The sequence below is a fragment of the Tauraco erythrolophus genome, chromosome 9 (genome assembly GCF_009769465.1).
Source record: "Tauraco erythrolophus isolate bTauEry1 chromosome 9, bTauEry1.pri, whole genome shotgun sequence".
NCBI classification, from domain to species: Eukaryota; Metazoa; Chordata; class Aves; order Musophagiformes; family Musophagidae; genus Tauraco; species Tauraco erythrolophus.
Window position 1 is genome coordinate 8,002,636 of NC_141473.1, and position 25,678 is coordinate 8,028,313.

General features: G+C 42.6%; 1 protein-coding gene across 1 annotated transcript in view; it reads right to left on the reverse strand.

The window, feature by feature from the left end:
* Window positions 1–24,832, reverse strand: part of SLC18A2 (solute carrier family 18 member A2) — a 35,365-nt gene extending 10,533 nt beyond the window's left edge. Inside the window, exons 1-9 of the mRNA XM_086616321.1 lie at window positions 24,711–24,832; window positions 22,558–22,909; window positions 14,741–14,799; window positions 12,756–12,839; window positions 9,839–9,931; window positions 9,189–9,278; window positions 9,037–9,080; window positions 8,900–8,960; window positions 2,487–2,582 (exon numbers count right to left, since the gene is read on the reverse strand). Coding sequence (XP_086472447.1) covers window positions 2,487–2,582; window positions 8,900–8,960; window positions 9,037–9,080; window positions 9,189–9,278; window positions 9,839–9,931; window positions 12,756–12,839; window positions 14,741–14,799; window positions 22,558–22,909; window positions 24,711–24,831 — 1,000 coding nt within the window. The 5' untranslated portion in view covers window position 24,832. The remainder of the gene's footprint in view (window positions 1–2,486; window positions 2,583–8,899; window positions 8,961–9,036; window positions 9,081–9,188; window positions 9,279–9,838; window positions 9,932–12,755; window positions 12,840–14,740; window positions 14,800–22,557; window positions 22,910–24,710) is intronic.
* Window positions 24,833–25,678: the final 846 nt, after the last annotated feature.

Sequence of the window (25,678 nt, forward strand, 5' to 3'; positions counted from 1 at the left end):
CGAAGTCACAGGGCAGGACCCAGCTGGAGGGGAAATGTCAAAGGAAGAAACGCTAACGGAGAATGCGCTGTGCCCGGAGCGTGGCAGCCTGGAGGACACCGGGGAGGATGATGCAGGTGTGTGTGAGAGCAGGGACTGCCCTTGAGGAGAAGACATTGTATGAAAAATCTGAGAGGCAGAAGGATGGGGTGGCTGTGCCTAACGCGGGATCCTTGTGCAATGGTGTTGGATGGTTCACAGGTCTTGGAAGAAATAACACATGGTATTTTTCTGTTGTTTCTGTTAAATTTTGCGTCTTTTTAAGAAAAATAAAACTGGGAGACCTGACAACACTGGAAAAGTCTGACAAATTAGCACATGCCATGACAAGCCGCCTGTTTGGTCACTGTTAAATCAGGTAATTCAGGCTTAGACAGCAGCCGTGACATTACAGTACACAATCAAACCATTTCATTTAAGTGTATATGCTCCTCATCTTTCACCAAGGCAACATAGATTTTCTCATTTCCTGCCTATCCATCTTCTTCCTATCTCTCTGATATTCATAAGAAAAAAAAAAACAAATCGAGAGGTAATTTTTAGCCCAGCAATATCCTGTGATTAAAATCCTTGTGGGTTACAATGGTGGTGCTGGAGAAACATTTCACCTGTGTAACCACAGCTGCTTCGGTACTGCTTGGAGCTATCTGTTTACACCAAATGCTCACACATAGCAGACTCTGACAGTTATAAAAAAAATAAAATAAAATACTGCAACGGCTTGTTAAATAAGGCTTGTTAAATTAGACTTGCGGGCTAGTGTGTGAGTTGTAGTATACTGAAACAGAACCGTAATTTTCTAAAAAAGCTTTATGCCCAGTAACATTAATCAAAGTTTTTTATACCTTCTTCAGATCATGCTTCGAACAGCTGGATCTCCAAATTGCATAAGATAATAATTTGCTTAAACCCCTGCAGTTCAAGATAATTTAAGAGGCTTAAAAACTTTAATTAATGCTGTCAAATCATACAAAGCGTAATGGAGTCAATTACTTATACCATTAAGGGGTAAAATTAGTCTTAATTTAAAATGGATATTTTCCTTCTAGGAAGCTCCGTTCAGCAAAGAGATTTGTAAATCTTATTTCCGTTGCCTGAGTAATACGAAACACGAGTGAGGGAAGTAGATAAGCAATCTTTCTTTTTCTTCGTGAGGTTTGAAATATCTAAGCGTGTGCGTAATTTTTGCGATGTTACAGGCGAGCAGTCATCACCATGTTCCACAGCACAGCAGCACTTTAAGGACTGCCACCTATGGCCACCCTAGGTCAGAGCTGCATTAATTACAACTAAGGTTTGTGCTTTCTCCACAGTGTAGGGGCACCTACGCTAACGTGGATCAGAGATACCAGTCAGATGCTAGCTGAACATCATTTTCATGAAGGATTCGTCTTTTTCTTTCAAGTGCCATATATTGGTACTAAAAAATACCCTAATTAAATGACACAATACAGAACACTTGTTAAGAGTATCAAATATATGTTGTGTTTGTAATGGTAACTCTTCTTACAAACTATTAAAACAGTAAACATCAGTCAGATCAATACAGAGGATGAAGACGACCTGTTGTGACACATGATGGCCAGGCACCCCTCATCCAAGACAATTCACATCAACCTCCTGCACACAGTTTGACACTCTTTTTTTTTTTTCCCCCCTTGTTCATCTCAAAGAGAAAGTACTTGCCCCAATTTTACTCCCTAGTCTAACCTGACACATGGGACAAATCCCCAGCTTGCCTGTGGACAGTGGTTTCCCAAGACTGTGTTACAGGTTATGAGGTGGTCCAAGTTGGGACTCTCCCATTGCTTTCTGTTGAATGGGATAACTAAGTAATCACTGAAAGGGTGTCAAATCTATCAGATTCAAGGGAAAATTCTCCTCATGTCCTTGGTGGCTACATTTTAAGTAAAGTCCATCCCTCTTCCACACATTGCCAGAAGCAGCCCTGTCAGGAATATGTGTTTGGCATGGGCATGCTCTGCACCAAACATAGTGCACCTGGCTGTGGATTTCTGTGGCTGCCTGCTCCTGGCAATTCAAACTAGGGACTGAGGAAAGACTCCTCTGGGAAAAACCCCAAACCAAACTGGTTTGCCCCGCTGGGCTGGCTCTGCAGCTCACAGGGCGTCTTGCAGCTGCCCCAGCCCACACTCACTGCCAGATGTGCTGCTGGGGCTCCCAAAGGCTGGGAGCCGTGGCTGCCTGCATCTATTTGTCCTTGCAATGTGTTGCCCCTTATTGGGGTCTCTATTACAATAACATCAATCCACTACCTATTTTTCTTACAGACCAATGTTTGCAATTATGCAGGTACAACACTGACAATATAAAAACAGTAAAAAAGAGTTACTACCCTGAAGCACATAAGTCCATCTTTAACAGGATCAGACCTGAGACAGTCATTAGACAAAATATAGGAATGCCAATAATATACTGTACGTTACCAAGTTGCCATTTTTTGGAACACATGGTCTCCATCATCCAGATGGGTAATGCTGGTTCAAGCATAGCAATCGCCATGTTTGCGAAGCAGATTGATCCTTAGAGAAAGAGGAGAAAAAAAAAGTAGCAATTATTTCTTTTGACTACAAACAAAAAGCCATGCAAAGAATGCATGCTTTTACAAGAAACATTGCATTTTTACAGTCTTATTTGTCATGCATCAAATGTTGATTAATGTTAAATAGAACAGAATGTAAAATCACTGAAGACTAACTTTCTATATATTTCTATTCTCCTAGAAATTCTACCATAAAGGTTAAGCTACTTTCATAATGTGAAAGTCTGCAGCGAGCTTGATGACATTTAGAAAGTTCATGAGGTCTGACTCTTGTACAAATGATTAGCTAAAACTACAATCTTTTGGTCTTTATCTAGTCTCCTGGGGCAAAACCAGAGCCCTGTTGTGTAAGAGGCACAGGCTCTGACCCCATGCCTCGGTCATCTGAGAATGACTACGCTGAGATGTGGAGGTCTCGATCCTAAAAATACCACAAGACAACCATGGAGATGTCTATCTTCTGCAAAAGGGAATTTTGTGTAAAGATTCTATAGCTAGCAGCCAGTAAGTCCATGCAGCAAAGCATGGGCCTGGCTGAGCTTGCTCAGCCCTATGAATTTCAAACGCTTCCAAATTTCTCTTGAAATTCTGGACCTTTAATCATCCTTGTGTCTGGGTGACAAGCAGTGGAAGTGCTGACTCAGTCCTGCCTACCAGTGCAGCTCTGCCCCATGCCACCGCCTGCAGATCGAGACTCCAGTGGGTTTGTGTCAAGTTCATCTACCCTCAGTAGCCCACTCCAGCTTTAGTGAGGAGATTATTAACCTCCATGGTATTTCTTTGGATCCAAGATGCCCTTCCCACTTACCGAAAAGACTTTGAGGCACTCAAAGTCTAACGCAGGGCAATGAGACACGTTCCTTCTGCTAATCCCTTACAAAATGACTTTCAAGGGAGTTTGGAAGATCTCAAACTTGTGTTCCCACTTTTCTTCCTAATATTTAAAACCCCTGAAATTTAGGAAGATATTCTAGACTCTTACAGTCGTTTACCATCCAAATTTTACTTTTTTAAAGACACACTTTAATTTTTCTGAGTTCAGAGAAACATTATTTTTCCTGGAACAAGTTCCTCATCATAACAGTTCAAAACAAAACGAGCACCGATGTTATTCTTTGCTCAGACCTGTCAGAATATATTAGACTGTGTATCCACAGTTCCTAAAATGAACTTGCAGGTCAGCTGGCTCATTCCCTTCCCGGGGCAAGGAGCAACAGTTCAGCACTGCTTTACTCTAAAGACGAAAGGTTAGACCTGAAGCTGACCTTTCCACTCTGGTGCAAGCTCCCACGAGTGCAGTGCCTGTAAGGAGCCCCAGTTAAACACCTCGGGGCTGCCCTCCACAATCAGCCACGCTCAAGCAGCTTCCTTGATGCTGGAAAAACATTTCATGCCGCACAAAATGCAGCCAGAGGAAGCAGAGCCATTCTAACAGAGATGGCTTAAATAGCAAAGGTCCTACTCTGCTCTTAAAATACACAAAAAAATGTGAAACAAGTGTGCACGCACGCGTGTGTGGCACCTGCTGCTCATAAGGTCAGGAAGCATTGCCAGAGCTGACCAAAGTAGCCAGGTTCATGGTGACAAAGGTACTTCAGATCTTGAGGAATTACCCAGAAAGAAAAGAGAGAGCTTGAGCTGGCACTCTGCAAACTCAGGGCAAAGTCCAATAACGACTGTGCTCCCTTAGCAAAGCTGCCCCAAAAGAAGGTAACTTTTTCCCCCTCTGTCTTGCATGGAGCTGACCTCTCTTTAAAGGACCATGTCTCAAGTGCATAAATCCTACATTGTTTCTTCTTTAAATTAGATTAAATGTCCTGTGTTGGCCAGAAGGTGTGAACTTGCAACCTTCCAGCTGGATCCCATCGCGCAGCTGAGATCCCACTCAGCGAAAAGCTCTTGCATATCTTCTGATGAACCCACATGCTTATCATGATACCTGTCTAAACTCTGTTTTTTTAATTTGATAATTTAAACGAACTTATCTGTCAATGCCACTGTCAGCCACTAGCACCTAACATTTCTTTAATCCCTGTCACTAAGGTCTGGCTGCAAGAATGACGTTGACTTCATTCACTGAGCTCCTACAGGCAGTGACAAAAAGCGTCAGTAACATTTCTTGTGCCTGGGTCACTGAGTACTGATGGCACTGATTTGAAGCATCACCTCTGACACAATCCACATAGGAGGCAGAGCGTATATTTGCTCATAGGTCCTTTCTCCTGCAGAGGTTTCCATGTGAGCTGCTTCATCTGGTCCTGCCCCTCTGCTGCCCACATCTTTGTGACCTTCTGTCATGGTTTGATGTGGGGGAGGAGGTCCGGGTGGCAGGAGCTGCCCATCAGACCAGACTCCCATCCCCCTCGGGGCTTGAGCCAATCGGAGCCTCTGCGAATTGCCCTATTTACGTCGGGACAAAGGAACCGGAAAGGTGTGCCTTGCCCAGGAGTGAGGAGAAGGGAGGGGGGCACAGCCTCCGCTCCCCGGTGCCCGGCCGGGCAGCAGCCCGTGCCGGGCTGGGGCCATCTGCTGGGAATGGCCCCGATGGAGCCGCTTGGGGAACTCGGGGAGAGCCCCGCTCCCGGGGTGCCCACCGGGCCAAGTTCACCCAGAAAAGACTGAGATCTGAGACAAACAGCCACACTGACACTAAGGTCAGTGAAGATGGAACGGCACAACATATGCCGTGGTTGAGTCCCCCTTGCAAGCGGCCCCTTGTAACCAGTCCTCAGTGGAGCAAGCAGAGACCCACTCGCAGCCCATCAAGGATCCACGTCGAGAAGAGATGCCAGAGCCTGAGCACGGTACGCATCTAGAGTCCGTGAGATGACCCCCGCCGATGGGGAGGTGTTTCGTTAAAGGAGATGCCTGAGCCTGGGACTATTGTGAATCACGGGCACAGGTCGAGGTGCATTTACGCATTTTAAGTCTGTATGGAGATGCATTTAAGGTCTATATGACGACGCATGCCAGAGCGAGTGGCTACGACTCCCTAAGAAGCCGAGACTGTGGTAAAGCCCGCACTTGGGGCAATCTGTTGGGGAAGGATTGCCTCCCAGCGGGTAGGACCTCACGCTTTCCCGTGAGCAGGGGACCCACTGGAGCAAGGGACAATGGTGTAAGGACTCCTTCTCCTTTAAGAGAAGCGACAGTAACAACATGGAATGAACTGACCTGCACTCCCCCAGTCCCTGCCCCCTGCTCCACTGGGGGGAGGAGGTAGAGCCAGGAAGGAAAGGCAAAAGGGGGGAGTGGTGCTGATTTTAAGTTCTGGCCTTGTTTTCTTGTTATCCTCTCAAGTAACCGTTTTTGTTTACTTTTCTTTTTGTAGGTAGCTGTTAATAAACTGTTTTGCTTTAAGGAAACTGAGCCTCTTTTGCCCGGGACCGTGGTTGGTGGGTGCTCCTCTGTTCCTGTCTTGACCCTCAGCTCTTTTATTATATTTTTCTCCTCTCCACTTTACTGGAGTGGGGGAGCTGCATGGAGTTTAGTTGCCGGATTGGCCTAACCCACGACACCTTCCCACCTGGACTGGTGAGTGGATGTTCAACAGGGATGGCCGCAGTGCATCCTGCAACAGCTATTGCTGGCACAAAAGGTGACCAGGCAGCAGGACTGGTCGTCGGGACCATGACCTACAGTGAGTGAATGAGACCAGTGGCCTCCTGTCTGTTGTGACAAATACTATTAACTCACAGGCAACATGGGCTGATTGAGGGAAAAAGTTATGTTTTCAGAAAGAAGAGTGAGGAACTCCATGCTTGAGTTCAAGACAGCTTGTGTTAAAGAGTAATATTGTGCTGTGGATGAGCTGAATTGGTCAGAAAGTGCTCGTACTTTGCCAATACAAACAATTATGACTCACTCAAGTGTATGACACACGCTCAGGAGATTGAATCTGAATTTATACCATGAAATTAGTGTACCTAAATCGAGAGTGCAAAAAAGCACTTTAACTGTTAGTCCATTTGCAGCACACCTAAAAGGTCCCTGGTTCTAACTTGTGGTTAACAAGTCAGCCTACTAGAGATGCAGTCAATTTTTTAATGAGGTAGTTAACTGCCTTAAAAGCCACTTAATATCTTTAATCTCCCTAAGCATTGTGAATCCAGTGGGACTTTTAACCTTCCCCTCTCTAATCATTGTATCTGAACGTCATACACAGTGTGGGACATGTACATTCACAGCATCCTTGTGAAGCAGAAGACATATTATCCTGGCTTAGACATGGAGAACATGGCATGATGCCTCGACTGACTGCCCCAAAGTGTCCGAGCACGGTGCTAACTCTGCCGTCCCAACCAACCACTCATCTGCCCTCCCCTGTTAGCATCAGGATCAGACATTCCCATCTGAGAAATTAAAGCAAGGAAAATACCAAACTCCTTGGGCTAAGAGGGAGCAAATGAAACTTTCAGACCCTTTTCACTGTAAAAAAAGTAACGGCTTCAGAACTGAAGCAATTAACATTCAAGCAGTGTATTCCTGGTGCATCAAGAAAGCTGCATTTGCACTGATGTGCGCTCGTGGGCCAGACAAAAGGCTGGATTTAGAGTTGGTATTTGGCTTTCAGAGACTGAGGTTACAGAACATCAACATAATTCGTACTGTCGAAGCACTGGGCAGTCTCTGTCCCAGGAAGCAGAGACACTGGGTGCTGTACCTAACCCCGCTGGTAACCCACAGGAGGGATTTCTCATATCCTGGGCGCTGATGCCTGGTGGGAGCAGGAGAGGCCACCCAGAGCAGCTAGTGAGTGCAGGAGGGATGGGAACAGAGATGGTCTTTACATTTCTGCCCCTCCGTACATCCTTCCTTTCCCTACCTCCTGTTGTGTCCAGCTCCGCTGGACTGAAGATGAGAAGGGGAAGCAGGAGGCACTGGCAGTGTCTGCAGGCACATGCAGGGACGCAAAGGCAAAAAAGGCCAGGGCAGTAAACGTAAGGTCTCTCTGACACACGCTGCCCTGATTCCAGGCTACCCATCCCTGAGTCTTCTTCACCACTCTGGGGCTGTGAGACTGCCCAGCCCTGCTTTACAGAGCGCCGAAACAGCAGCTGAAACAGCTTCAGAGAAAATAAAAGCCGCAGAAATTGAATGCTACGCAAATGTGTTAGAAAATGGGAAAAAAGTCTAACCCTGTTCTTAGCAGACATTGGAGATGGTCAAAAAAGCGGGATCCATGGTCTTTGGTACCCATCTCTGCCAGCTAAGTCTTAGTCAAGCAAAGTACTCCTTGAAATCAGTCCCCTGGTCATATTTTGAGGTTTAAACCAAGTTCTGTCACAGATTAGACTTCGGCAGGGATACATTATTCTCCAGAAATCTACTTTATATGCTAGATGAACCTCACCTTGCAGCACCTGCTTTAAGCACTGTAAGAGGCAAGGTACTGAATCAGATGAATGATAGTTCTGATCTCTTATGACAGGTACTGTCTTTGCTACTCTTTTCCCTCGAATACTTTTATTCTACGAAAAGGTCTTTTAATGCTCTAAGAATTTCTCAAGCAAAATGTTTGTATAACCTTAGTCACAGCTTGACCAAGTGTCTAGCCAAGGATTTAGGGTAATGGTCATTCCCTAAGACCACCAAGAAACAGCGAACCCAAAAAATGCCTGGAAGAGTTGCTTTCTTGGGCAAGCAGCTTAGGATTAAGAAACAAAACTGTAAAAATTACGATCTATTTCCAGATATTTTATGAAAATTAAAAAGAGCCAGGCTTAGTTACAGACTTCAGAATAAACATTTAACAAAATGCAACACAAAAAGGCAAACTCCCCTTGAGACAGAAAGATTCATTAGACCAACGATACATGTAATACCAATCGCATTCACATTCACCCCAGACCTTTTCTGAAATTTAATCGACACTCGAGAGACCCAACTCCCTCCCTCTTCAAAAGGAAACGAAGTTCAGCGTTATTCCCTACCCCTGCCTGCAATGTGCTGACAATCCCTCCCTCTGAAAACCTTGGCCCTATTCTCTAGCCTCATAGAAAGTTTCACAGCCACATCTCATTGCCTTAGCAAGAAACCACAAGTCATTAGTGTCCTCTGAGCTGGAAAGACACCTACATTTCAAATTTTCTGTCTGTTCTATTTCTACTGATACATTCATCCTGTATCATCAACAGATTTTTCACTTTGAGCTTTATGTTATTGAAAACAGCAAATGACAATATTGTTAAGCCAGCTCAGCCTAAGGCATTCCAGGATGCCAGGTATAACATCAGCAGCTGGTTTAAAGGGAAGGGAGAAAAAAAAAAAAAAAAAAAAAAAAAAGAGATCTGGTACCTGCTGCAATAATGATATACGGGTCCTTCAAAAGTGTCAGTAATGGTGTCCCCTTCTGACTCTACGAAACAAAAGCCTGGGATTAGGAAAGGCAAAGCGTCATCCATTGCCTAGAGTGTTTTACCTTTAATACTTACTTCTGCTTGTGCTCTGGATGGCTGCAGAACAAATAATTGAACAGCTGCGAAAAGAAATCAATACTGTAACATTTCTTTGAGAAGGGGGTTAGATGGTAGTAATATGAAAGGGATGAGCTACATGGAGATACTGACTCTTCGTATTTACTGACCTCCATCTAACAGAGCTAGGGCTGCCAGCACCAGGAAAGGAGAACTCTTCCCCACAAACTCATACATGATGCTCCCAAAAGGTGGGCCCACTGCCAGGGAGAAAGAAAGGACACGGTCGTGAAGCTGCATCTCTCACTCTGAACAAACAGTCTCTGCAAGCCTTTGGGCATCCTGCTATTGGCACTTAGTGATCAAAAAGCTCAATGTAAAAACCCCCATGAAGCTCATTGATCATCACAATAAACATATTCTTTATTCCCCAAAATACTTTTCCACGTAAACAACACCCAAACATGTGGCAGTGTTCAAAGCCAGGTTGGATGAGGCTTTGAGCAAGCTGATCTAGTGGAAGGTGTCCCTGCCCGTGGCAGGGGGTTGGAACTAGATGATCTTTAAGGTCCCTTCCAACCCAAACCATTCTGTGGTTCTATAACGTCAGAGACTATTGCCTGACATACGTATCCACATAAGAAATGTGCTGCTGTGGGAAGAACTATTCTTAGCATGCACCATGAATCTCATCTGGGGACAGCACAGTAACATTACCCTTGATGAGACTCTTCTGCTGTTTTCATAGATCACAAGTACATGCTTTGGGCAAGACTGGGGGGGTGCTTTGTCTTACCAGCAGAGCCTCCAACTCACTGACCTAACACTCCCATAGCAAGGCCTCCTAGCGCAATTCCCATTGCGTTGCCTCTCTCTTCATCATCTGTATATACACTGGCGAGCATACCCATCCCTAAAATCAAAAAAAAAAAAAAAGAAAAAAGAAAAAAGCACAACAGAAGATTAGGCATCTGTGTACTACAGTTTATGGTCATCATTTTCCAGCCCTACTAAACATTACACAGAGATGACAGCAGGTATCTGTATATATAAAAATATCAACATGTATATTCGCTCCTCATAGAACTCACTTTGAAGCAAAAGGGGGTTTGGCAATGTAAATGGTCTCCAAGACCTTGTTCTCTTGTACAGTATTACTCAGGTAATTTAATGATGCCCTGATTTGCTAGATTCTTTGTCCCTGTTTTTGTCACAGAACTTTTAGATGATGCTTTCCAACTAGGTGAAACAAAGCTTTTGATGAGTATTCACTATTTGTTACTTATACTCGGGGCACTTGACACAAAGGTCTGGTGACCACTGCTGGCTGTAACTGTGGTCAGTGCCAACCATGCTCTGGGGCTGAGGTATTGTGCATGACCACTGCTGGCTGTAACTGTGGTCAGTGCCAACCATGCTCTGGGGCTGAGGTACTGTGCAGAGCTGAAAACTTTGAGAATGAGTATTTCAAGTTCAACATCCAAAATCAAAGGATTCTTTTGACCTTTATCTTCATATGCCTCACTTCTGCATTTGATGATGAACCTTCATTTCGCAAAAGGAAACATGAAGCCCAATTAATTTGTGTTTTTGTGAAGCACTCAGACACTGTACATGTAAATGCTGCAGAAGAATCCTCATAGAAATTAATCTATTTTCAAATCAGAGTTTAAGTAGGACTCAGCAAATAAGGTCCACAGCTACACAGAAAGAGAAAACAAAACATTGCATGATTGATCACTTAGTGAATACCACCCATCACGTGCATCAAAAGATCAGAGGTCCTGTGTGGATTAACATGCTTATTGAAAATTGTGGATGGCATCAAATTGTTTGCATGAACAGTTGAAGAGCAAGTTAGAGAACGATATCAGAATTCACAACAAATTTGTAAGATTTGGGGAAATATTCTGGAAAAAAACAAGATGATAAGACACAGTTTTACACACTTAGGTAAAGGAAACAGGGGAAAACAACTGACTGGAAGCAATACCACAGGAAAAGTTGAGCATGAGTAAGAGCGTGTTTCAAATGAGGTGAACTTCATTTGCCTGTGAGATACATGAAGTGACTCACTCCTGCTGGCACTCGTAAGGAGTCAGAGCTTCTTCTGAGTGCTGGGTCTGGTTTTGGTGCAGCACAGGAAGAAAGGTGGAGGTGACTGGAGACTATCCAGACAAGAGCAATGAGGATGAGCAAAGGCTTAGAAAAATATCCGTGAGGGACAACTGCAGGACTTTCAATTTAAAACCAGAGAGGAGAAAACTGATGAGAGATGTGATAACAGCCCTGCAATATGAAAAACAGCCACAAAGACAAAGAGAAGGAAACTGTTCTTCATGTTCTTTCAAGTACAGGAAGCAGAAATGGGTTTAGATGACAGTAAGGATGCTTTAGATGAGACATCAGAAAAAACTTCCCGACAGTAAAGGTAGTTAAGCACAGAGCTAGATGCTGAGGGCATTTCTGGAGGCTCCTGAGAACATGCCTGTCAAGTATGCATGAAGAATGACAGACAGAAAGCTGATCCTGCCTTCAGAAAGAGGGTGAGCTGGATGGTCTCTTGGCCTTTTCTGCTCTATTTTGCAGGTTGTCTGTGAAAAAAGAGTCATGTACTCATCTGAGAACTGTATCTCAAAGTACATACTGGCACAGGGACTGAGTTAAAGCAGAACAATAATTTTGATTCTGGCATGACTTCCCTTTGGAAAGCTTGACTTGTAACCTTAACCTGTAAAAATTAAAAAGATAGATTGTCTTGTCTCTACCCCTCCTGCTTGTCTTTGCCTTCCCCATCCCTGGCTCCTCATCCCAGCCCCTGCCTGCTCCCTTAGCCACATCCCCACTCTTCCATGCTTAAATCTCTGCCTAACTAGTGGCTGTTGTGCAGATTCAAACCCATCTACAGCAAAAGGTGCTTCTTGCTCCCAGTTTAAAATCTCAGTCTGGGGCATTGCATCTCCCCAGCTGCCCCCAGCAGCGGTGCCCAGATGTGGGCTGGAGCAAAATCCTTGCGAAAGGAACCTAAAGGAATCCAGCTGCCAAATTCTTGTTAAGTTTATACAGATTGTGTGTGAACCCTGCTTATAGGGCAGTCTAACTTGGAAGAAGGACTTCCTCAGGAAGCCACAAGGCACATTCTTGACAAAAAGCTCTCTTCACCTCCCCATCCAAGCAAAATTTATATTCCTACTGCCATCATGGGAAATTTTTCGAAGGAAAGATTGTGAAACATTCTAATATTAACAAACCATATTTTCTCCAGTCTCAGAAATGGCTGTGTAATTTGGGGTGAAAACCTGTATTCCATTTAAAACTTACAACCTTGTATTGGAAATCTGGTACAGGTAACTTGAGTCCAAACTGGCAGACAGCACAGTAAGTTCTTGAAAACAACATTTTACAACAGAGATTTCAGTAACAGACAGAGGTGCTATCCATAAGTTCCTGATGACCTTTAAAATGGCTAAAAATGAATTTAAAATGTTGAAGACACACATGCAGAAATCCCAGGGAGAGTGCAGTTCGTTTAGTGTTCTATCTTACCGCAACCCAAATACCAAGGAAGTTTGAAAAGACATTTACATTTGAGCTATTTTATATGAAAGGGACAGAAAAAAAAGTGAAATTGATTTAATATTTTTTTTTTATTAATTATTGAAACTGCAGAAAAATACAATTTAGAAAATTACTAAAAATCAGTGATCTGTATTTTGCTCTATCGTCTCTTCTCTTACCTGCCACAGAAGAACAAGAGGACCCCACTCCTTGAAGGGACCTGGCAATAAACAGTAATGTGTAGCTTCCTGAGAAGGCAAACACTACAGAAAAAAATAAAGGTAAATTTTTTAAAATTAGGTTAACTCTAACTAGGTTAAAAAGTTAGATTTCTTGAAACTATTGCAAAAACTTCACACAATTTAGTCAAATGTTTACAGTGACTTGTGCCACTTTCAATACTAACTGCATTACTTTCTCTTATTGCATTTAGATGTGTCAGTGTTGAATTGCTCTCAGGTGTCTAAGCCTCCTGGTAACAGAATGCAAGGGCACAAGCAGTTTTAACTAACTACTTAAAATTTGATTACATCCTGCTCTGATTCAGCTGCACACAGAGGAGTAATAAGACCTTTCTTTCCAGCCTCGCCTACCAAAACTGCTTCATTTAAGGCTGTCCAGGCTGAAGCTCCAGGTGTTCAGGGAAAAGAGGACTTAACACAGACGCACCCACATGCACTGATGCTTTTCCCAATAAGCAAATGGGCGCAGAAAGGTTTTTACTCTGGTGTTGCTGTGCAAAAGGTGCAGGGAAGCCAGCTTCACCCACTCAAGGGCTGTGGCAAGTTCCTGATCCTCCCAAGAGCAGACCACCCGAGCAATTGCACCTGAGGAGGTGCCTCTGTCTCTCCCAAAGAGATTTTACCCCAGGCTCCATTCTGCCTTTTGGGGCAGAGCTCCTGGATGCTGTGCTTATCAGTTCAGCTAAATTCCTCATCCATAATGCTGGAAAGTAGGAGTGTCCCGGAAACTCAAGTGCATTTCTGCTTGTAGAGCCTGTGTTATGGTGAGTGTCATTAATCTACAGTGAGTTTTTTAAAGCTTTTTTCAGCTCCTACCTGTTGGCCTCCTAAGGAATTTTGCCAGACAGGTTATAGCTGGGGGATGCTGTTACTCATCAACTAAACCCAAGATCTACATGCGCTTCTCCCACTAGCCCTGCAGTATTGTGACCCTCAGGCTTTTCACCAGGTCTTAACAAAAATCCCTACCCACGTAGACCAAGAAAAATCAAGAAAAATAAAGGAAGAAATTATGCCAGCAAATCAACAGTACTCCCCTCTGCCATGAGTTAAGCTTACTATCCTTATCTCCATCCCAACCAAAATTTGTCTTGGTTTGTCTTCCTAAAATGCAGACTTGTCAGTGAGTCTAAGGCCAGGTAATCTTCTCCAGCACTTCAGTCTCCTTGATGTTTTTAAGCTCATTATTCCTTCTCTTATGTACAGTGGACAGGGAAAACTGTTCTTTTCTTTTTGTCATAGACTCTGATACGTCTTGCATCTGCCTTCTGAAGCATATCTGGTTCTTTCACTGTTCGTCACAGGCTTCTAATGATCCTTGATGTCCTCCTCTGTACTCTTTCCATCTGGGCCACAACTTTAAGTACCATGTCAAAACCGAACATAGAACAGCAGCTGAAGCCTTATCAATGCCATTAGAGCAGACAAATTATCTCAGCTGACTTGCAGGCTGTGTGCCTGTTTGCACATCCCACAGCGATGTTTAGCAACGCTATGATACTGTTGACTCATATTCTACTCATGAGCCACTGCAGACTCACTATCTTTCTGATAAGCCCCTACAATAGCTAGTTGTTAAGGACTCTGCAAAATAACCCTCTCATGGCTGATAGCTCTCCCATGGCTGTCAATTTACAGCTCTCTGAGCACCACTTCAGATTACGAGAACCTGAGAGGAAGATTCAGCTGAGGAAGAGATCTGCCGAGGTGGGATGGAAGGTGGTGAATCCCTTGGAGCACATTCATAAGAGCACACTTGTCAAATCTCATCAGCGCCACCACCCACTGGAGCAGCCACTCTTAAATTTTCCTTGGAAATCAGTCTCTCTACATCAACAAGAAGAATTCCTGGTGATAATTATTACAGATCTTTTATTTTATCGTTGCATCTGGGCCAGACCAAATAAGATGTGGTCACTTACTGATTGTTGACACAAACATGATGCAGAAGCCAGCAAACAGTGGAATCTGGTAGCCTATTCTGGAAAACAAAATGAACATTCACATTTCTGGGATCGTCTCACCGGCATTTTGAGTTAGACTTACTCACATGAGTGCACACACCACAAAAAGCCAACCTGTAGTTCCTTGATAGGCTTTGAACTATATATTGTGGACCACATGATCAAATTTGTCCGTGTTACAAGTGCCTTTTCATCTGGCACAGCAGAATTTGTATCTAAAATCCCTGGAAGAAATCCTTCTTTCATTAGAATCTGATTGCCTGGTTCTCATTCCACCGTAATTGTTCCCAATAAAGCCCCTCTGGGCCTCCATGGGATTGCCAAAGATACGAGAAGAGAAGATTCGTCTGAGCATGCTGAGCTTTGAAATATCTCAGTAGTGTTTTGATGCTCATCTGTTTCCATCCTCATGAGACAATGACTTTAATGAGACGCAGTCAAACCAATGGCTTTTTTACTGGGAAAATTTGTCACCAGCTTTGTTGGGAGTTCCGCCTCAACCAGGAGCACTGGAAGAGTCCCAAAGAGCCTGAGAATAATATTTTTGCTTTCCATGGGTTTAAGAGTAAAAATGGAGCTAATCAAAGCTTTCTTCATCAGTCCACTTCTTCATCAGGACTCTAAACAGCCTGTAGAAATGCCTGGTTGCTGTAAGTATTTTTGAGTTTCCAGGAAATAAAGGATTTTCTATCTGGCAAGCAAATACGTATTTTCAGTAGCTAAAAATGAAATTTCAACCAAAAAAAATCACAATATACTATTTTTCACACCGTAAAAATCTACCCTAGAATCAAAACCATTACCCAGGTAGCTCTGAAGATAGTCCATCTATTCTCTTCAGTGTGCTTTATTCACCGCTTCTTTTTTATAAGATTCTGCATCTGAAATTTATCTGTATTATTTAATGGCCAAATTCTTCAACACTTACTTGATTTATTTAATTTGTGTTATTTAATGGCCACAGTCTTCAACAATGGATGATGCTTTTCAAAGGAGTACTGATTGACTTCAACTTCCAATGATTTGACAGTATTGGACGTTTATATTGGCAGTACTGGCTTAGGTAGATCAATCAAATAATGGAAGAGTCTATAATTCCTTTTTATTTAGTATAGTAGTCCTTTATTTAGGATCGTAGTCCTGACATAGGTAAACCAACCTAATTATTCTGAGCTTTGTTTTAAGTTAATGTGATTTTTATACAATTAAAACCCATGGATAATGGAAAATTCTCTGAAGTGCAGGGCTCAATGTTCTTTATATGTCTCATTTTAACATTTGTTTTGAGTTTTATGAATGAAAGTCTAGCATGCACATTTCTGCATGCCACAGAAATGTCTAATGAAGAGCAGGTGGAACAATTTTGCCTTAAATATCATCGCTACATTAAAAATATGACAAAAATGTAGTTCTTCTCGTTGAAATTTTTAAGTGGGTGTTGCAAATATCCAATAGAGAAGACCAGTTACTTTTGTGGTTACTTAACTGGACTGGTATCTCCAATGCAAATTAAATCCCTGGCACTATCACAGACTTCCTCTGTGACCTTATGATAATAATTTTAATCTCTCAGCATACTACTACCTTTCTTTGTCTGCTTTAGTTAAAGAGGATGATTTTTCTAAGCCTGTTTCTTCTCTTGCTGTGTGTATAGTAGGTACTATACAATGGGATGCTAATCTCCACTGATGTTTCTACCTGCACGAGGAAACTGAAAATTACCTGTTACCAACTTCTTGCCTGCCTCAGAGCTGAAGTAGGCACTCCCCGTCCCAGTAGGCTTGGGTAGAACAGGACACAGAGAGTTTGACCATAATTGCTTTGATTTTGAATTTCTCAGTTAAAAAAAAGCACTGATAAAAGTACCCATAAAAAAAAAACAAACCTGCAGGTATGGCTACTGCTGTTGGTGAGCGATATCATCTTTCTCTGTGGTATGAAAGCAAAAGTTGAATGTCCTTATGCTTTCTTCCGTTGCAAAGTACAGTAGGGTTGTGTCTGCCAAGGCCATCCCAGAGGTATCCAGGACGGACACCGGAAGGGAGAAGTCTGATTTCAGTACAGAAATCAAGCAATTCTCAGACATGACACAGGGGCCATGAGACAGTAATTTGCTTCTGCTACAAGTACACTGAATTAAAATTCAGTTATTTGCATGAAGACAAATGCCACCCACATTCACATTTCCGTCACTAGATCAAAGACATGAGCTGTGAGATCTTCCATAAACACTAACGAGTTAAACAAAGTGAAGGGCTATCATATTAGTTCTAAATGATACTCTATCAAGCTAAAGCAGGTTTCAATTCTTCCAATAGGCTTCCTACACTTAGCAAGTTTCTGATGGTTGAAGGCTGTAAGAAAACAAGTAATTTGGAAGTCACTTTAAATGCTCAATGAAATACCATTCAAACATTGTTCTTAATTTTTACAGTGACAGGTATTATTCTTCCTTTTTCACAGCAAGGTGTGAAGTGATACATAGCAGAGGGTGATGAGGGCAGAACTGAAGCAGAACTCAGTCCTATTCTTGCTACCCAGCAGACCATGCTGCTTTATCACACATATCAAGGCCTAACACATGCCTTTTCCTCCACACAGAAGTTAATCATTTGAGAACTAGACTCTGTGGGCACAGCGAGTCCTTTCAGCCAACGTCTGCATTGCCAGTGATCCACCACGCAAAACGATGCAAAGGTATATGGGTCAGCATGTGACATGCATCTGTGCTGAAAACAAGTCATTTTAATCCTCTGAAAAGCTAAAAATTACCTGGAGCTGTTTCACTCACAATTTGGAGATGCACGATTCTGGTGTGCTGCCCCTGTATGAGACAGTTGAACCTCTAGAAGTCATGGTTGCTCTTGCTCAGTGGACAGTCTTACCCACATCCAGATGACATTTAGTTTGAAATGCAGATTGTCTTTTCCTGTATAATCACAGCAAACTCTGCCTCTTAGCAAACCCTGCCTTCTCCTGAAATAGCAGCACTAATTAGTTGGCAGTTGCGCTACCACAAATGCCTAATCTGCAGCTGCATTCCCTGGCCTGTCCAACGGATACTACAGAGCACAGACTGGGAGGTTTTGCTCAACAGTTACACTATAAAACATAAGTAATCACAAAAAGGAGAGGCACTAAGTCAACTGACTATTCAGTGATTCTGTCCTTTGGTCCTGGGCCATTCATGTTCTTGCCATGTGAAACATGGGAATATGCAGTTTCTGCTTCTTGGCCAGGACATGACTTGCTCCATCACAGTTATCTCTGCATTTTGTTCCTCTGCATGTGTGCAACTCAAACAAATATTACAGCCTGCCTTGTCTTTTTTCTTGTTACCACATTCGAGCACGTCATTTTTTCGTGCACTCTTTTCAAAACCCTCCAAGCGAACCTGAAGCAGAGTCCAGCATGTTTCACCAAAGCTACCTGCAGCTAAAAGTGCTTCCTACAAATATTTCTGACCTCTCAAAAAGCCAGTCATTAGTTGAAGGAGGGAGAGGAAAGGCTGCCACTGATGGAGAATGCCTAAATTACTCCGTTTCAGTCCCACGTTGGCCCCAGATTACAGGACTGTTTGGAAGTGGATTACACCCATTAATAAGGTTACCCTACAATAAGACAACCAATTGAAGGGCCCTGTGCAGCAGTAAAATAAAGGTTACACTGACCAGGTTAGCAGCTGTGGATGATTAGGGCCTAATTATCCATCCATTACAGTGCTGCAAATCCACTGATTTCATATTTGCTACTATAAAGCTACACCAGTACCACCGTGAGCACCCCTTGTTACATCTGTCATGGTTGGCAGTCTGGCCATCTTCACTGCCAGTGAAAACTGGGGAGGAGGTATGGCAAGAAGAATATTTTCCTTGAGGTTATGAACCACTGAACCTCTGAAGGTGTGTGAAGGTAAGGAAGAATGTGCAGGGTCGGCAGCGACAGGGAGCGTGGCCCATGCACTCTCCACCTCCATGCTCCGTGCTGTGGCACAGGGTAGGCAGGGAGGCTTTGACTGCATACCTGGTCATTTCAATCACCTGCCAAAACCTGAAAGGAAAGCTTACATAGGAACTGAACTGTAACTAAGTAGTAACAAATGCCATTTATTTCTCTGCCTCGTTCTTTGCATGTGTCTTGGTCATGAACACATCATGGTCCTTGCCACTCTCTCGCACGCAAAGAAGTTCAAAACTGTAGTCAGGCTGGTGTAAAAATGATGATGAAAATAGCTGTTCATTTTTTAATGATTTTTGAGGCCAATATGGATAAGCACAAGGTTAAAACTACATATTTTTTCAGAGAGATAAATAAAGGGGCTCACAGCCTCATGCATAGAGCTTGGTAAGAGTTTGAAAAAAATAATGGGGTAAATCAGTTAGTTATCGAGGGCACAGCAGCCTTTTGCCCACTCTCTTCACTGGAAAGGATTGGCCAGAGCTTTCAATCTCCCCTTGCCAGTGCATCATCCTCACAAAGTGCCCTGTATCAAGAACTATTCTATTTGTGTAATTTCTTACCAATTTCACTACAAGGGAAAATATAATGTGTATCTGGGCCACAAAATTGTAGGAGCTCTGCCCTGAAACAGTGCCACGGTGGGAAGTGTGTTGTTGACACCCTATTGCAAAGCCCTCACCCAGCGTTTCCTTTGCCAGAACTTTGTTAGACCAAAGGTAAATTGTGTTGTTTCATGAATTGTAAATCAGTTCACTAAGCATGCTGTGTGTTTTGTCTGGTATTCCACGAAAAAGTCGGTCTTTAAATAAGAAATATTTTTAGCAGAACTTAACTTCTTGAATGAAACCAATTTTGAAATTTATTTTTGAATATCTACAGTTAAAGAGAAAAACAGCCTACAAAACTTCCAGAAAACCTAGAATAAAGTAGTAATTGGCACAGACTCATATGAATAGAATATCCTGTTGCATCCTATACAAACTCGAGCACTCAAAGCCAGAGCCTGCTGAAAGCCAGTAACTCCATACTTGATCAAAAATCTAAACCACTCCTGAACAACTGTATTTGATTGGAAAATAAAAAACATTAACAGAGTGTCCTACCCATTTGAAAAAGACACTTAATGGGTATCTCAACAAACTGCGCACACTAATCTTGAACTAAGCAACCCATTCTCCTTAGGCTGTGATATTTTGCTGAAATTTTGCAAAAGTAATAATGGCGATAACAATTATCACTGAACAGCTTATCAGTGGTAAGGAAGAGCCTTTATAATAACAACTCAAGATACTTTCTGTTTCATTTATAATCATAATGTTCACACTGCTTTTTAACTGATCATATACATTGTTATTAGGAAATAGCAACTTTAGCTGTTTTTTTGCCAATAAACTTCTACAGTTAATTGATAAATGTGTTAACTGATATTTCCCACTAAACGTTTCTCAGAAGAAAGGCAGATACTGGTACCAAGAAACAAATAAGGCATGAAAGAAAACCAGTAATCCTTAAATCTAATTTCAGGCCACTTTGCCACTAAGACACTCATTTCTGCTGTATGAGGGAAGAGTCTGTCGGACAGGACGCTGGGGTGATGTGCTCCTTGATTTTCCTTTTCTCACTTGTTGGGCATCTGAGTTTGCAAACCTGCCCCTATGATTGCAGTCACACACTCAGCCCCATGCGAAAAAAAACCTGTGGGATGTGTGTTCAAGGCCAGGTTAGATGAGACTTTGGGCAACCTGGTGTAGTGGAGGATTTCTCTGCCCATGGCAGAGGGGTTGGAACTAAATGATCTTTGAGGTCCCTTCCAACCCTAACCATTCTATGATTCTATGATTCTTTGATTCTATGTTTCCAGGAGGAAATCTCAGCTCCCAGCACTAATGTTCACACTGGTGTATTGCCAACTCTGCTCCTAATAGCGAAAGGAGATGCTACAAGAACATCTTGTGCCAAACCTAAGGATGTACCATGTACCTCCCCGTGCCTTGGCACAAGCAGCACCAGGCTCCGCTCCTGAGACACACAGGTACACAGGCAGGCATCCGCAGGGACACGCACCCTCTTACTTAGGCAGATGTCTACCAAAGAAAGAGCAGATATCGTACCTACAGTATGACGTAACTGCGCTATTGAAAAAGACGTCGACGTCATGGAGTGTATTATTGTCTTTCTCCTGGTTTGGCAGGAAATGGTGATGCAAACAGAGAAAAGTAAATGTAAATAGGGCAATAATTTAGACATTTAGGAAAATCTAGAAGAATTCCTAAAGAACTATTGTGAAAATAATATTTGATGTTATGTCACTTTCCCTGTGGATGAGCTATCATATCCTCACAAAACAATACAGAAAATCCAGGTAACAAAAATCCATTTTCCCCCTCAACTTGCAGCATTATTTGTGGAAAAGTAATTTTGCAACGGTGCACTTATATCTTTGTAGGTGGTATGTGGTAGGAGATAAGGTGAAATGAGAGAGAAATGAAACTGTCTGTCATCTCATTTAAAGCTTTTGCGTTTAGACCAGTTCCACAGATTCAATATAGGTTCTGAATTTGTAACACCGTGCATCGAACTGCTGCTTAGCCCTCAGCTGGATACTTTTCTATCAGATTGAAATTAAACAGTCAGACAATATATATATGCTGTAAAATCTAAGAAAGGTAGTTTTGACTTCAAAACCTGAAATACGAAGCACTAAAAGGTTTTGGTTGTTTTGGTCATTGCCTCCTATGATAAGAATTGACTGCTTAAACAAAAGTGGTTTAGGACAAATTTCTTCAGCCTATTATTTTCTGAATAGAAAATTTCTTCTTTATAAAAATAGCTTAAATTAGAAATATGAAAATTAGTGACCCGACTAAATTCAATTTTGAGTTTATTTCCTGCAGGGATTGATCTCTTATTTAGCTTGGGAGGATTGCAGCTGCTTCTGTGGGGAACAGTTACAGAAAATGTTAACAATAAAATTAAACTAATTATTAACATCAGAACTTGAAATGATATTATAAATACCTTTTAGTCTCCGTGTAAACATCATCAGTGCTCAGATTTTGGGTTAAAAGTTATTGATATTGGTGCTTGTACCCTTGATCCTGGCTCAAATATATTTTCTATAATGTACCCTTGAAACGTATTTCGCTCAAGATATCATACATGAAAAAAAGTTTAGAGAGAACAGTTCAAAGGCTGGGCTAGATCACGTACTGATGGAAATCTGTGATCCATTGAACTCGGTGATGAACACGGCATCAGCAAAGTTTGACCCTTGTTCATTTTTCACTGAAGTTCATGTGAATTTCCCACTGATTCTCACCTCAGACGACTCCAAATTGTTGAATATCAAATCACACCACGAGCTGTGCTTCTCTATCAGAGCAAGGAAAGGACCTGAATCCTGCCTACAGCTTCAATATCACGTTTGTCTAATGTAGGTGTAACAGATATATCATCAATTCACAGTGCTTTGTAAATGTGTTTTGCCCATGTATAGCTGCACACGAAGAAATTTCAACACCATTTCAGCAAAAGTTTCTATAAGAACCAGAGATCTCAGAAGCTGAAAGAAAAAAAAGTGTATGATACTGAACTCATCAAACGGCTCATGAGTAGCTTACCAATTTATTTTGGAAAGGGTGTAGGCATTTGGAAGACATGTTCATCAAAAGTATTTCACTAAAACACTCCTCTAGATAAAGTGAGAAAGTCAGTGAGTCAGGGCCGCAGCAAAATTAATAATACTTTGTTCAAGATACTAGACTGGACTAAAACACCAGTATAAAATCCTGAGTGACGCAGCAGAAATAACGTACCTGTTTGTCAGCGGCCCTATGAAAGGGTTAGTGATTAGCTGCACTGTTGCTTTTGAAGCAAACAAGAGACCGACTTGAACGTTTTCATTCAGAAGGTCCTTATCTTCCTTAGGGCAGTCAGATGGGGAAGGAGTCACATTTACTGTCATTTGTTCTGTCTGAGTAGGATGCAGCTCTCCAGGTTGTGTCTTATCAGATTCGTTTCCAGTAAGCATCGTTGAGTTGTCATAGTAGGAGAAGATGCTCTGAAAACTGTCCATCGTTGCTGAGACTAAGTTAGGCTTAGTAGTCTGGATTTCTGTGGCATTTTTCTCATGTTTGATGCTGTAAAGGTAACTGGGAATTATTGGCACTGAAAAAACAAATAGAATATATTGGCATCTTACTATCAGGTTATTTGTAAATGGAATCACCAAACTTTCCTGTTTGCTTTGCCATTGATTAGGAAATATAAGGCTTTCCTACAGAGCACATTAGCAATGATTTTGAACAGTGGAAACACAGAACTGAAACAGGAGTTCGCTCACAGGAAAAAACACACCCATAACTCAGAAGTACAGTTTAAAACAAAAAGTTCTTTTACATTAGTCTTTATTTTCTGCCAGTTTTCATAAAGGTAAGGATTTCCATATAGATATCATTCAGAAAGCAAAACACAAGAAGTGTCAAAATGCTGACATATCTGAAAAGCTTCTTTGTGGCACATGACTGCACAAATCTATTTATTAGATTGTGAAAACATGAAAGATGAGAAAACTTTGTTGGAACTATTGTTAAACCACAATATTAAAAATGTAATAAAACACATTTCTAAAATAAACCACCAAAATATTGATAAATAACAGCCATAGGAAGGAACAAAACGTAACACTCCTATATTAAGTAATCAGAGCTAATGTGTTGATGTTTGCGTATCTCATTATTTTTTAAAAATTTACATTGAAAACATGATCCAAAAGGGACCTTCTTTATATGCTTTAGGATCTTAGCAGCAATTTCATTGCATCAATACATGTATCAGAAATTAAGATTTCAGAATCTGTAAAAAGAGATGTCAGGTTCATTCAATTTAACACTAGTGACAGACTCACCCCTCCTTGTCCTGCATCTCTTCCTGAAAAAGCCTGCTCTTCCACTAAGTCTGCAAACTATAATAATTTCTAGGGCTTCTAGCATATGTATTACTGAATAAGTAATTAAATGTTAATAATGTTATAAGAAAATATATTCATGTAAAAAAAATCCACAATTGACTTGCTAAAAATATATGTTTTTAGCTAAGGTCTACATTGTGGCATCAGCTTTTAAGCTGAAGTCTCCCAAGAAATTCAGATTCAATCTGAATTCAGGAGTTGGATTCAGAAGCTGACACTGCAGCATCATCCAAGAGCTGGATCCACACAATCCAGTTCACTTCTGAGAGAAGCATGTGCATTCATGTGTGTGTGTACCCATGAACCACTAGTTTCTCTGAACCCCCTTCTTGAAATTCATATAAACATCTGAATATGAGGATTTCGAAAACTACTGGTGAAAAATGTTCAAACGTTTTATTTGACTAGATTCCTAAATCTTGACACTGTGCCACTGAAGCCAGTAAAAGTTGCGTCTTGGACTTTGATCAAAACTTGGATTATTTTATTAAACCAACTCATAGAACTGTTTTTTTTTTAAACCCAGTTAGATAGTTTTCTTATTAATGTATAATTACAGACCAATGTGGGGGAAAGAAGAACTATCACAAGGAAACAGGCATCTCCAATGTTATCTAGCCTGTTGTTTCAGTTGCATGACCACAGGAGAAAAAACGATGACAAGCTAAAAATACTGTTATCTGTCATTCTGTGAAGTATTAGTAGAAAAAAAAAGAATTATGAAGATCTTTTTATACCATTCCTTATCCTGCAATAAGCATAGAAATAAAGCGAGACTACGATGCGTACAGCGGTGTGTTTGCAATACCTAGAATATCATTAGTGTTTCAAAAAATAAACAAATCAGTGCTTGCAAATGTTTGGTTTGAGAGCATTAATCACGCATTGAGGGAGTACATCTGTCACTGGAGATTATTTCTGGCATAAATCGGGAGGAGAAAAAAAAAAACACACAACAAAAAACCAACAACAAACCAATACAAAACCCACTCTACCTACCGACTACCGTGAGCAGCATGTTGTCCAGGAGCAAGGCGATGAAGACGATGAGCAGGATGAGTTTCCTGGACTGCCGGCTCTCCCGGAGCCAGCGGAGGAGGCTGAGCTCGCCCCAAGCCATGCTCCCCGTCCCTGCGCCGCTGCCTCTCGCTGCAGACAGACAAAGGCCATTAGGGGCCGCGGGGACAACGGCGGCGGGACCCCGGGCGGCAGCTCCCGCGGGAGCCCCCGGCCCCGCTCCGCGCCCCCCGCCCGCCCCGCGCTCCCCACCGCGCCGCACCCGGCAGCGGACAGCCCGGCCCGGCTCCCGCCGCACGTCCCGTCCAGCCGCACGCTGCGAGCCGAGGAGGAGGAGGAGGAGGAGGAGGAAGAGGAGGAGGAGGAGGAAGAGGAGGAGGAGGCGGCACCTCTGGTCCCCGTGTGAGCCCAGGGAGCGAGCGCTGGAAGCGACGCAGGAGGCGGACTGCCCCCCCCTCCCCCCCGGCGCTTCCCCTCCTCTCCCCTCCCCTCCCCGGGCAGCGGGGCTCCGGGGCCCGCCGCGGCCGTAGGGCGCCCTGCCTGGGGCTCCGGGCCGCGGCAAAACCTCGCTGTGCCCACTGAGATGTGCCCAAACGGAGAGAGAGGGGGAAAAAGTCGCTGCTTGTACCCTTAAACAGGCGGCAGCGTGACCTGTTGGCGAGCCAAATCGCGATAGCGCCAGTGATCGATTCTTTTCCTAAAATGAGGAATATTGCACTGTCGGGCATTTAAATTGCTCATTTTTCTTGTCTGCTCTGCACGGAATGTCAAGTGATGTACCCACAGCCTGTGGCATTCGTGCGTCATATTTATGAATGCCTTGTCTTCTCTGTCCGTGTTCGGAAGAGATTAACTGCGTTGAACAGATCAAGAAACATGTTTTAACAACGATTTGGGTTTTTTAAAACATTGTCTTTCATATCACATAACACAATGCTGCCTTTTAGTCA